Below are 13,647 nucleotides of genomic sequence, written 5' to 3'. Positions count from 1 at the left end.
AAAAAATGTAATCCAGTTATTTTATTTAATAAAAACGGTATGTGTTACTACAAAACAAACAAGCACAAGACACTACATACCAAAAAATATAAAAAAGAACTATTTTTTACTTTCAAGCTTTATGAAACTACCCGCATTTGTGATTATATTTATCAATATAACTTATGTACAAATACAAATTTGTAATATTCCACAGGAATAAATAACAACCAAACCAAACCAAACCAAACATAGGTAAATAAAACAAACTATTTTATTAACAATAACACCTACCAAATTTTATACCTTAAAGGTTGATTAATTAACTTTAATATTAATTTTTTTAAACCAGTACCTTTTGACATTATTTGTCTGCAGTACTAAAATTCATTATTTACCTATCGTGTGATCTCGATATTTTACAGCTACTCCAGTTTTTAGTATGTGTTTAGTTTGATCCTTCTACCATATACGAGATGCACTTTATCTACGACGAGATGGTATACAAACTTTATCGATGGCAACTTCATTGGTGTATAAGACTTTCTGCCTGGGCAGCGAGTATTAACCATAAACTGTGCTCTGGGTCAACAGTTAATTTTCACTCGATTTTTCCTCCACTTGACTTCAAAAGACACAAAAAACACGTAATAATACGAATCAAAATGCATCATCTTCCAAAACGCAGGGTATTTAACAAAAGTTGACACAAAATTATAACCTATAATTTGGCAAGACTTTGACAAGCGGCAAAAATGACAAAAATCTAAAGGCGAGTTCATACGCATCGGCGTCCGTTTGTCGTTCATCGTTCCGTCAAACCAATAAAATTGAAATACGATCTGTCATTTTTTAAATAAACCAATCAATGACTAAAGAATCCAAGGACAAATAACACCCGACAGCAAATTGTGACGCTGGCATCAAACAGTGCCGTGGCACATATTTTTCTTAACCTAGCTGTTTGAAGCAATATTTATATTTTTTGATAATTGTTTTGACTACGCCTATGGTGTATCATCCTAACTAATTACGAAAAAAACGTACTAAAATGTTAACAAAAGATACAAAACTAGTATCGACGTATAGCACATATCAAGTACATACAGATGTTAATTGAAATTGAAGAATAATTATCGAATTCAATAAGAAAACGCTAAAAAGTTGGAGTGGACTGTTTATTTACGTATGAAACGTAACTCCTGGCTCTTTCTTGTCGCTGTGGCTTTTACACTTGAAAGCTACACAATTCACCATTGTAACAAAGTTTATACAAAGTTCACTACACACAACAAACTATTAAAAATCGCTAAAATTGTCGCTGGTGACTGGATGATGACTCACTGTTTGGCATCAAACGAATGGCGTCTAACGTCACAAATTCTACTACAGCCCGTACAGGGGCGTTACATGTCCTTATATTCTTTAGTCATTGAAACCAATAAAACTGGTTAAAAACAACAAGACACGACGCATGACGGATTTATATTTAAACCCATCCATAGATAACTTAAAAATTATTAGAAACTTTTTTTAGTAAAATAAATAGATTGGTATGGGACGTCATCTGCTTTTCTTCTGTCATCGTCTGTCGAAATCTTACCTGAGAAAAAAAACAGAGTATACCTCAAGTTGTTGCTAGGATATTCTATATAATTATATATAATTTATATATAATATATAATTTTAATAGTACTCTTTATTATATTTATATATAATTTTAATAGTTTTTTAGACATTGTGAATGGCTGTAAACTCTTAAGTATAAAGTATAACTGAAACCACTAATTTATTCCACTAATTTCTAGGCTCTGAATGAAGCTTAATCCTTGAAACTTATAGAATAAAGTCTAAAAATTGGGTTGAATTATTTATATGCTTTTTTGAATTTCTATTTCTGAATAAACTTTACCAATAATCTGTAAATATAGGCAATTGTCTCTATCTGTATTTGCTTTCATTTTAATGGCAAACTATATTTATTAGTGCAACCTGAAGGAGAACCAGAGTATTATATTGCCAACTATCCATATCAATCTCAAGAACCTGGAGACTTGACCTTCAATGCTGGTGACGTTATAGCAGTTTATAAGAAAGATGGCGATTGGTGGACAGGAAAACTGAATGAGAACTGTGGAATATTTCCGAGCAATTATGTTCAGCTAGTAGATGTAAGTAGACATAATATTTTCAGATTGTGTTATTTTTTTAGTTTGAAGTTTGTTTATTTTTTTTAATTTATAATAAATTATTAATATTTGTGCTTGAAATTAATATGAACGTGTATTTTCATTAATATAGTAGACGTAATGAAAATTGCAGAACTAGGAATTATTTTTGTTAGATTTTTATGTTATTCTAACGAAAAAATACAATTTTTTATTTGATATTTGGGAAATAATAGAAAAAGAATAAAATTTTTGGAAACCCCTGAAGTATTAGGAAACTTGGCATATAGGTGTAAATCAAATCCTGAATAACTTTTTTCTTTTACTTTTTTCGATATTTTGCCACCTAATCCCACATTTGCATATCTGAAGAGGATATTTGTAATTAGCTTGTATTGACAGTTGAACTTGATGACACCTTGTATACACAAGTGGAAGTTAGGTTAAAAAGTGCGATGTGATGCCTTTTTTATTAAGATGGCTGTTTGTATGTAGGTAATTTTCATCTCACAAATTTCCTTTGTATCAGAAAATTTACCTTATAAATATACCTACATTATATTCTTCCATATAAGGAAAAATGTATAAGGACAAAATTCCCACTGTCATTCTTTAACCAAGAAAAAATATTTATTATTTTTGAGACTTCATGTTTGAGATAAATATTACATGGCTGTGTTATGGTCAATTAACAAATTAATTTTAAAATTATTACATTTTTGCATTTCCTCTGTTAATCTTTTAGTAGTCGATATTAACAGTCTTTATATTCTTGTAATAACTAAAATTTATATTCTATTGTCGAAATTGACTGACAAAAATTAATAATAGATATTTTATTCTTAAAATATTAATTTTGAAAATGTTCTGCTTAACACACTTTTTATTGCAGTTTATAATATATTCTATGTTTGTTAATTTGCTATTTTGTGTGAATGTTTTTATTGACTTTAGTTATCATTTTATGGTTGCTTCTCTATTATATCTGTCATCATTTCCTTTAACATCTCAAGAGCTATCTTCCAAAATGCGATTTTTAATTGAAACCAGTGTTTAAGAAAATTCTAATAATTTTTTTTAGAATTTACAAAATTTCAGCAAACAGGCAACTTTGCAGGCCAAAGAATTGAGCGTCCGGATTGCACAACTACCTTAGCGCGTGGCGGCGGGCAGCCCAGTTGGCAAGCGAGACAGCGAGGCGCCGATTTAACAAATTAAATAATTTTAAACCTGCCGTCATTTCGTTAATAATTAACGTATCGTGTTGATTTTTGCATAGAAATACTCATGAGTCTTTAGTGCTTCCGACAAGCCTAAATAATTGGATTATTTTTTATATTTTCGATTTGTTTACATTGCCCGAGCATATTATACTTTGAGATAAAAATCTCTGTTATAAATTTTAAAACTGACAGATATTAATACTGTCATTAATTAGTTATACATTTGGTTACAACATATTCAAAATTTAGGTCTATCGGTTTATGCTAGCAGTAATAACGAGTATAAATAAAAAAATGGTCAGTACAACGCTTCCCGTTTTTAGCGCACGTTCAGCTTTGGTTTTAGTTTTAGTGCTATTTTTACAGAAAATAAATTCTGAACTTTGATCAAATGACAAGAACATTATCATTGCCGATATCTCCTGGTTATAATGTAGTTCTTTTTTCAAAATATTGCATTGTTTTAACTTATAGTCTGTCCAACGACAAGATTCTTGACAGTGATAGATGTGTCTGTCATTTTAATTTCAAATTAGTTTATTTTATTTTACAAAGAAATAAGTTGGTACAATTGGAACGCATAGCAGGAAATTGATATATTTAAAATTTGACTGACAAACTTCAAAATATTGTGAAAAAACTGTATAAAACTGGAAAAATCTAATCGAGTTATTTTATTTAACAAAAAACGGTAGGCATGTGTTAATACAAAACAAACAAGAACAAGACACCACATGCCAAAAAAATATAAAAAAGAACTATTTCTTACTTTCAAGCTTCATGAAACTTCCCGCAGTTATGATTATATTTATCAATATAACTTATAATATGTACAAATACAAATTTGTAATATTCTACAGGAATAAATAAAACAACATAAATAAAACAAACTATTTTATTAATAATAACACCACCAAATTTTTTACCTTAAAGGCTGTTTAATTAACTTTAATCTTAATTTTTTCAAACCAGTACCTTTTGACATTATTTTTGTGCAGTACTAAAATCCATTATTTACCTATCGTGTGATGTTGATATTTTACAGCTACTGCAGTTTTTAGTATGTGTTTAGTATGGTCCTTCTACCATATACGAGATGCACTTATCTTCGACGAGATGGTATATGAACTTCATTGATGGTAACTTTATTGGTGTATAAGACTTTCTGCCTGGGCGGCGAGTATTAATCATAAACTGTGCTCTGGGTCTACAGTTAATTTTCACTCGATTTTTCCTCCACTTGACTTCAAAAGACACAAAACACACGTAATAACACGAATCAAAATGCATCATCTTCCAAAACGCAGGGTATTTGACAAAAGTTGACACAAAATTATAACCTCTAATTTGGCAAGACTTTGACAAGCGTCAAAAATCTAAAGGCGAGTTCATACGTATCGGCGTCCGTTTGTCGTTCATCGTTCCGTCAAACCAATAAAATTGAAATACGATCTGTCATTTTTGAAATAAACCAATAAAACTGGTTAAAAACAACAAGAGACGACGCAAGACGGATTTATACTTAAACCCATCCATAGTTAACTTAAAAATTATTAGAAACTTTTTTTAGTAAAATAAATAGATTGGTATGGGACGTCATCTGCTTTTTTTCTGTCATCGTCTGTTGAAATCTTACCTGAGAGAAAAAAACAGAGTATAGAAAAAAAAAATTGAATTATGCGGCTTTATTGCGAGAGCTACCGGCGCTGCGTTAATAAAGAGATGGCTATGTACGTCAATCGAAAGACAGTATTTGCGATAGTCTTTTGTTTACACGGAGTATACAAAATTTTTGCCACAGCTTGTTTACTACCATTAGTATTGTGCGTTTTTTTAAATTATTTATTATTAAATAGAGGGAATCCGACCAAAAAGAAAGGTCAAAAGTTAGTAGAAATCCGGATAAATGGGAGTAAAATATTTCCAAAAAATCTCGTGACGAGGTAAAATTACAGTCTATTGTGTGTATGATTGATCTCTTTATTAACACAGCTCCGGTAGCTCTCGCAAAAAAGCCGCATAATTCAAGTTTTTTTTAAGGTAAAACAATGCAATATTTTGAAAAAAGAACTACATTATAACCAGGAGATATCGGCAATGATAATGTTCTTGTCATTTGATCAAAGTTCAGAATTTATTTTCTGTAAAAATAACGCTAAAACTAAGACCAAAGCTGAACGTGCGCTAAAAACGGCGAGCGTTGTACTGGCCATTTTTTTATTTATACTCGTTATTACTGCTAGCATAAACCGATAGACCTAAATTTTGAATATGTTGTAACTAAATGTATAACTCCTTAAATGATAGTATTCATATCTGTCAGTTTTAAAATTTATACAGGGATTTTTATCTCAAAGTTATAATATGCTCGGGCAATGTAAACAAATCGAAAATATAATAAATAATCCAGTTATTTAGGCTTGTCGGAAGCTCTAAAGACTCAAATCTTCTATGCAAAAATCAGCACGCTACGATAATTATTAACGAAATGACGGCAGGTTTAAAATTATTTATTTTGTTAAATCGACGCGTCGTTGTCTCGCTTGCCTACTGGGCTGCACGCGGCCACGCGCTAAGGTCGTTGTGCAATCCGGACGCTCATTTGTACTAAATTCAAAAAAATGTGTTAAAAAATACTATATTCTTTGACACTAGAAAATGCAAGATTGTATTAATGCAAAAGATTGCAAGTCTAAGATGAGGTTTAAAAGGATTCTTCTTTTATAGCTAATATCCTTGTGTGTTTTAAATGTTTACTAACAATAATAACCATTCGCTTAGAATGATTCTTCGGCAAAAGTTCCATCGCAAGCTCCAATCTCCAATGATATAGCTGCATCTACTGGAGTGTCAGCCGCGGAAGTCAAATCTGCTTTAGAAAATATGAGCAGCGCTAACACAGTTGATAACGAAGTTTCTCAAATTAACGAGAACAAAGCTACTGAAAAGCCACTCGATGCTTCGATTACCGCTAATGCCCAGGTTTGATTTTTAGTTGTTTGAAATTTCATGTCATAAATTTTACCGTTTCTCTTCTCCCTCCTAGGTTTTAAAAGGCAAGAAGCCAGAAATAGCGTCAGTCATAGCACCCTATCAAGCGACTAGTCCAGAACAGTTATCGCTAGCTCGTGGTCAGCTTATAATGATTAGGAAGAAAACTGATTCAGGTTGGTGGGAAGGGGAATTGCAAGCTAAAGGAAGAAAAAGACAAGTGGGGTGGTTCCCTGCAAGTTACGTTAAAATTTTAAACAGTTCTGGAAAGATCAGCGGAAGAACTACACCAGTTTCGACCTCAAGAATGCAACAAGAAGTTGTAATTGGTAAGTTAGTATATTTTAGTTTGTAATTCAATTTAACAATGTGGGGTTCACACATAATTAGTAATAGTGTCGACAATGCACAGTGGTTCCCAGATAGGTCATTACTTAGAAATATTAATTTCAAAATGTTTGCATGAAACTGTAAAGGATACATAATAAATAACAAAATCAAGTAAGCGTAGTGTAGCGCTTTTTTTTATTAGAAATGTCTCATTTTTGCTACTGGTATCAAGCTGACATAAACAGTTTTCAGATAACGCCAATTAATTACTTATTTTATTAAAATTGATAAAAGCTTTCGCCTTTTCTGTAATAGACGTTCGAAAAGTAGGTAAAAAGAACTGTTTTTTTCTTTTTTGCACTTAATTAAACCTAAGTAATATTAGTTTATGGCAATTTATTTGAAGGTAACAAAAATAGTATTTTTACATTTTTGCTTGTCACTCTTTAAGACTTTTAACTACTTTCCCTTTCAAATCCTCTTAAACGGCATGAAAATACTTGTTGCTTAAAGTATATTGCATATAAATTAATTGCCACTGGCTGCCGCGAATTGCCGCCGGATTTTATACCGGGTGGTTAAAGATTGACTTTTTATCTTAAAATAAAAGTAACTTATTTTTTCCTCTTCCTGTCAACTTATTTCGTGGACACGCTATATATCAATTGACAATAAAATTGTATTTATAAAATGAAACAACTATCTCTTTTATTTTTTCAACATTTAAAATAAATTTGACCTCTTCAATATGAAAAAAAAACATGTACATATGTGTAAACATAATCTGTATACCTTTCCGAATAGTACTTAAAATGCAAATCACAAGAACTGGGCCCAATTTTTTTAATACATATTACATTAAGTTTTTTATATACATTTATTTAACATTTGTTATAAATTTCTATTAAAAAAGGTGCAGTCAAGCTATATCTAGATATATAACAGTTATGACCGCGCAGCTAATTAAGGGGAACCACTGTGCAATGATATGATTAAGGAAAAGACTCGAAAAACATTAGACGATCAAAACTACTTTCCCAAGGCTCCCTGATTAAACATTAGTGTTTTTAACACAGCCAGGGCACTCTAGATTGAAATTTAAAATACGATTTGTTTTTCAGCGAAAATGTCAAAAGTTGACATATTATGATATGTCATTCTATTCAGAGTGTCTTTCTATGGAATAAAGTAGAAATATACCGAGGGTGCCATTTAAAAATCAAAAGTTGTAGTAATTTCCGGTGAAACAGGAAGTGGCCAAAAACAATTGAATACGCCAATCAATACCAAATCTCGTTTTTTTATCTGAAAAAATTAAAAAGTTTTAGGAGTGAGCGACTTTTGAGATGCACGCGATATACAAGCTATAGCTGAAAAAAAACGGGGTTAAGGCTGCTTTATACGATGTTATTTTTGTTGGGTCAATTCTTTGAACAAAAAGTCTTCTATGAATCTTGATATGGCTGACTGCACTTATCACATTAGTAGTCTATGAGAAAGTTTAAAAGTCGTAGTAAATAAAAAATAACCAGCAAGTTAACTGTAAAAAGAATCACTTCAAAACAACAGCGTAACCTTAACGCTTAAATTATTATTAACGTTAACATTCATGTTTATAGGTACATCACCTGTGAATGTGAAGTCACGTTTAGCCCAACTTATTTTTTATTTAAGATACTTATTTTAACTGCTTTGACGGATGGTGTTCAGCCAGACTGGGACAAGTTACACGAGAAAAAACGAGAATTTTTATTTTTGTTGTTACAGATAAAGTAATAGCCCTTTATCCTTATACCGCTATCAATCCCGACGAATTAAGCTTTTTAAAAGATGACATCATAAATGTAACAGCTAGAGAGGAAGAGGCTTGGTGGCGAGGAGAATTGAACGGGGTCTCAGGATTATTTCCTAGCAATTACGTTGCTCCATTGCAACAAAACCAATGTAAGTAGTTTTGATTTTTAAATTACATTAATAGTTTTATTTAATATAAACTATTTGCAAAACAATTTCCGATAGCTTTCAGCAGTTATTTTGGATAGCCAAAGTTATTTTTCGGAGGCGACGTCAGTTTAAGAGTTCGATAACTACTTATTGTTACGATTTTACATTAATAATTTTTAGTTTTATTGTTTGATGACTCCCAAGTTATTCTAAATCCATGGCTTCTTAGTTAACGAGTAAGATAAAAGGAGCTGTGTGACTTAATCAGTTGATAAACAAGGACAGAAAGAAACACAGTTGCCGGTTCCTATGTATGATTTGTAAAGATAAGCGAAGTGAGAATGACATATTTTATTGCCATTTACCATTAGAATTTGGAATATTATTTGAAAATTGTACGCATTTTTCAGAAGGGCTTTAGTTGATAAAAGCACAAAGTTTTAACAGCCGTACACCTGCTTGTGTATGAATTTTCTGTTTGAATCTTGTCAGGCCCTCTTTTCTAGCTACATTTGCACGACGCCGCTAGATGGAGATATCGGGTGCGTTTAGGGATTGTTGGTGGCTGAGTAACGCGAGTCGACTTCCCTGAATGGTCTATTTTTACACACAAAAACGGTCAGCCACTGAGCAAAATGTTCAGCGGTCAGTTCTGTGTCTCCTGAACCCGCCGCTGGTGTCTCCTGAACCCGCACATCGTTAAGATCTCGCCATAGACAAGTACATTCTCCGCCGGTGCTGCCACCATCGGAGAATGTCGTAAACAACTGGCATATACAAATACTCGAGTTTAAATAGCGAGTATACGAAAAATGTATTATATAATTATTCTAAAAGTTTTAGGAAGTATAATTTGGGACGGCCTTGGTGGTCGATATGATTGCTCTGCTTTTTATGTAGTCGACGCAAGGTTGCTGGTTCGATTCCAGCCTAAGGCATAGGTGTTCAATGTATGTGTGAGTCTGTGTTTGTCCTAATTTAAATGCAATAAAAATAATTATATAACTGGTTGGTTGTCGTAAAGACACGTGACCATCGAGTAACAAGAAAAAAAAGTATAATTTGTCAAAATTCTAAAAATAATTTTATTATTCAAGCTAATGAAACTTTTTAGATGAGTTCAATTACGGTATAGTCTAACAGCTAGCAACGTTTTCGAGAAAGTATTTTAAGACGGCTGGCTCTTTGATATATCTTTTACTATGCTCTTTGGAACAGCATGTGGCCCGTCTGGCTGCCGATACCCGTTGCGTTTACTACTGCGCATCGGAAGAAGAGACGTCTTAAAATACTTGTTTTTCCGACGTTTGGTTTGGTTTTATGCACCGATTTTGCTAGCGCAGTCGTAACTGGGGCTATTTCGGTTATATATTTTACTAGTTACACGATTTTTTTAAAGGTACATAATTATAATTTTAGAAGATGTTCATAAAAATTTAAGTACTAGTTGATTAAAACAAGTGTACCATTAATATTGCAAATTATAATTTATCCTCATAGGATATGCCTATTTAATTTTTTGATTATGTAATTCACATTTCACATTTCTGACACTTTGTTTATTCACTTGTTTCGAGCTGCTTGAATCCATTTTTGCCTTTGATAATATCGGTGTGAGAAGTTATAAAATATTGTTTCGGGAGAGTTGAATATCCAGGAAAGTTGAATTATTGAATGTTATCACACAACAACCGCGTAATTACGCCCGCTTTTACGTGTTAACATCATTCATTCAGTAACATTTATAATTCTTAAAATCTACTACCATATCGGAAAGGATCGGCAACGTCGCGTTCCTCTAACTTTATTTTCGTATAGCAGTCGGGCCCGACGCGCCGACCAAGGTTTAGACACGTCGAACCGGCAGCGTCGCCTGGAAACGCCACTACGAAAACGCCGGCTATGAATATATGTGTGTGCTCTGCTGGGCCAGCAAAGCCGGTGCAGGCTAGGGTTGGCTAGTAGGGGTGGGATGATGATCGGGAGCTAGCAGGTACCCTTTGCTGCCGCCCTTGGTTGTCGCGGAGGATTTACATCAGGACAGGTGGTTGGTTGGACGGCACGCTAAAAATTCCCAAAAGTTAGCGAGCCGTTCGACTCGCGGGCTTTATGAGGAAAGTCGGGGAATTAGGGCGCTGTAGCTGGAAGTTTTTCGCTCATCTACGTATCAAATTAATTACAATAATTATTACATACCTATTGCAATTAATTTGCTATTTTTTAATCCGTGTTAACAGGGAATACCGCTTTTACGTGTTAATATTTCGACAATTTTATTAAAATTTGAAATTGTCACAATACAATGTGACGCTCGGTTCGGGTTCTTTTTACTTACTAACAAACCTCGTACCTGAGTGTTTTATGGTTTCAATAACTGCACTATTAAAAACTAAAATACTTAAATATTATAACAAAGTCACGATTCTAATAAAATTTAAATGCGATCAACATCGGAACTGCGTGAAATACAAAGCCGAAAATCTCTGATTTCTGCCGTCTCGAGCGTTGCGGTCGGAATTTTTAAACTCAACTGAAATGCTCCAAGCCTATAACATACTTAGCGTGCATTTTCTGTTTGGAATTTTCCAGGTCGAGGAAGACTAGCAAAGTCATCCTGATGATGGAGTATAACTCCGAAACCGGTAGACGGATGGGTGGTCTCCTTGGCCTGACTATAGCTTTAAACAGAAAATTCGCACACAAGCAGGTGAAGGTACTTGATGTCCGGCTGATAAAATTTTGTGCTTTTCTCAATTATTTGAAACGTTTCGATCGTAATAAATTATTAATTAACTATTATAAATATATTAATAGCCCAAGCTTAGTTGCCGTGCTATTCGCAGCGTCTAATTTTGACGTAAAAGTTGGAAAATTCTTTAATGAATCTTTAAAGTAAAAGCAAATATTGTCTAATAATCTCCGAATATTTAGGTCTTTAAAATGTTTTTTATATCAAAATAATCTTCCAATCAAATAAGTTAGTACTTATCTTAGAGCTGTAATACTGTCATGGTAGGCTTAGTGGTTTAAACAATCTTTATTATATCAACTACGGGCATGGTGTCATAATACAATAAGACAAATTAATTTATGTTCTCACAACACGCGGGTGATTGCAATCATACAGCGTGTTAAAGGTATTTGGACGCATAAAATGTTTACTTCTAGTTTCTCAGAATTTGAATTTATTCTTCTAAATCTCTTAACATCAGCTAACTACAAATAAACTAGCGAAAATTGAAGTCTGTTATTTCGTATATAGCGCGTTTTAATTCTCCCAAGACTAAAATGGTTTATTTTTCCAAAATAGGTAAAAAAGTTACTTAAAAAAGTCGTATAAAAAATAAAAAATAAACATTTTTAAACAGCGTCTCTTTGAAAAATGTAATATAATCTAGTAGTCTTTTAATATTCCACAACATGTTCCTTCTTTGACATTTTTTCGTTTTATTTTATAGGAGTGTGCACCCATCCTACCATACAACGCTGAGTAGATAAGGACCTAGAATTATAAAAAATATATTTAGTGTATGTTATGTATAATCTGGATGTATGTGTTGATCCAATTAGAATAACCTTTATTCTAATTGAAATTATATTGGGAATCTACCTATTCTAATCCAAAATTGATATTGTTATTAATTGAAAAAAGTTATTGGGTAGGCTAGTAGAATTTTTATCTTGTATAACATTTATAATGTGACTAGTTGTTAAAATGCACTACTGCGTAATTCTGTTATCTAAAAATGTATCCAGAGTTTAAGCTTGTTTCACTGTTAGTTTATTTCTACTAGCCTTAGCGCACTTTAGAACAAAAAAATTATTCACGAATAAACTTAATCTCAATTTAAATATTTAAATATATACTATTGTGATCTGCTTTTGCTTTTTAGTACTCAAATTATTTGTAATTTTTTAAGCTTGTGATTTTCTTTAATATGAGGTCTTTTTATGAAGTAATTTATTGTATATTTTTTACCAGTTAATTCTCTTCCAGTGTAAGTTTGGTAGGGTGGGTGTAGAATGGTAAGACTAATTTTGGTAATGAATACTTAAGATAATTATTTTACTTTTTTTGTTATACTATATGATGTATATACCACCCTACTAAACACTAAATATTTTAATATGAAAAATTTTACTTTGTTTTTAACTAACTTTTATTAAGTTTTTTGTTATTTATTGTAGTAAATATCCATTACATCAATTCTAGTATCAAAAGAAGCTCTAATAGGCCCAAAATCTAGATAGGCAATAAATATGTTATGCAAAAAAGTTGTTTACTTATTTTATTTTGGCCATTAGTTTAAAATATCTAACGATGTATATTATGAGGTGGTTATTATAATATTTTAAATAGGAATAAACATTATTTAGAGAGTATTCCTTCGGAGAAATACTTTCAATCATATAAACAAAATAATATTTAATAAAAATCTGTAATTTTGACAAATACAGTGTGATAAAAAAGACTGCTCGGGAATGACAATCGATAGACATTTTGGCCAATTTGGTCAATTTGTAGACGCCATTTACTAAAAATTGACACTAAGCAAGTGTACTCCTAAAAGCAACAATTTTTTCTATTCAGTATTTGAAAGTCAGCAGCAAAAATATTTTTCCAAAATTTCTAAAAATATACTAGATAATTGACTGTTTTAAAAATGCGAACACACCCACATAGCCACGTGACCCAAATCGGGGCGTTTTGAGTTGTGACGTCAGCTCGCGGACGCTCTTTACCTTTAAGATGCAGTTAGGCGGCTAAGGGGTGAATTGTATTTTTCGTTTGTTTTTCTTGTTGTTTTGCGTTAGAGCTTAACAGGTATAGAACAATATGGAAAGAGGGATTCTGCAAGCACAAATGGTCACTGTGCTTTGTACCTAATATTGCCAAGAACTAACTGACTCTTTCATTTTGAACTGCATCGGACAAAATTTCGACATATCGGACAAATTTTTGATGATATGTCTCAACATTTTTAGGTTCATGACAGGTTGCAAAGAAGCAA

At 32.2% G+C, this 13,647-nt stretch overlaps 1 protein-coding gene across 4 annotated transcripts in view; it reads left to right on the top strand.

Moving 5' to 3' along the window:
- The window catches only part of LOC115877128 (intersectin-1), a 49,715-nt gene that overhangs the window by 19,509 nt on the left and 16,559 nt on the right, over window positions 1-13,647 (top strand). For 3 of the 4 annotated variants that reach the window (XM_030893253.1, XM_030893251.1, XM_030893254.1), the window contains exons 14-17: window positions 1,966-2,150; window positions 6,152-6,352; window positions 6,417-6,690; window positions 8,459-8,635. In XM_030893253.1, the coding sequence (XP_030749113.1) occupies window positions 1,966-2,150; window positions 6,152-6,352; window positions 6,417-6,690; window positions 8,459-8,635 (837 nt within the window). The remainder of the gene's footprint in view (window positions 1-1,965; window positions 2,151-6,151; window positions 6,353-6,416; window positions 6,691-8,458; window positions 8,636-13,647) is intronic. The other variant, XM_030893255.1, reaches the window with a different exon arrangement.

Source organism: Sitophilus oryzae, unplaced genomic scaffold, assembly GCF_002938485.1.
Source record: "Sitophilus oryzae breed Bouriz unplaced genomic scaffold, Soryzae_2.0 scaffold_1442_pilon_pilon, whole genome shotgun sequence".
NCBI lineage: Eukaryota > Metazoa > Arthropoda > Insecta > Coleoptera > Curculionidae > Sitophilus > Sitophilus oryzae.
Note: the sequence above shows the minus strand (reverse complement) of the source record. Positions and strands in the feature narration are given on the sequence as shown.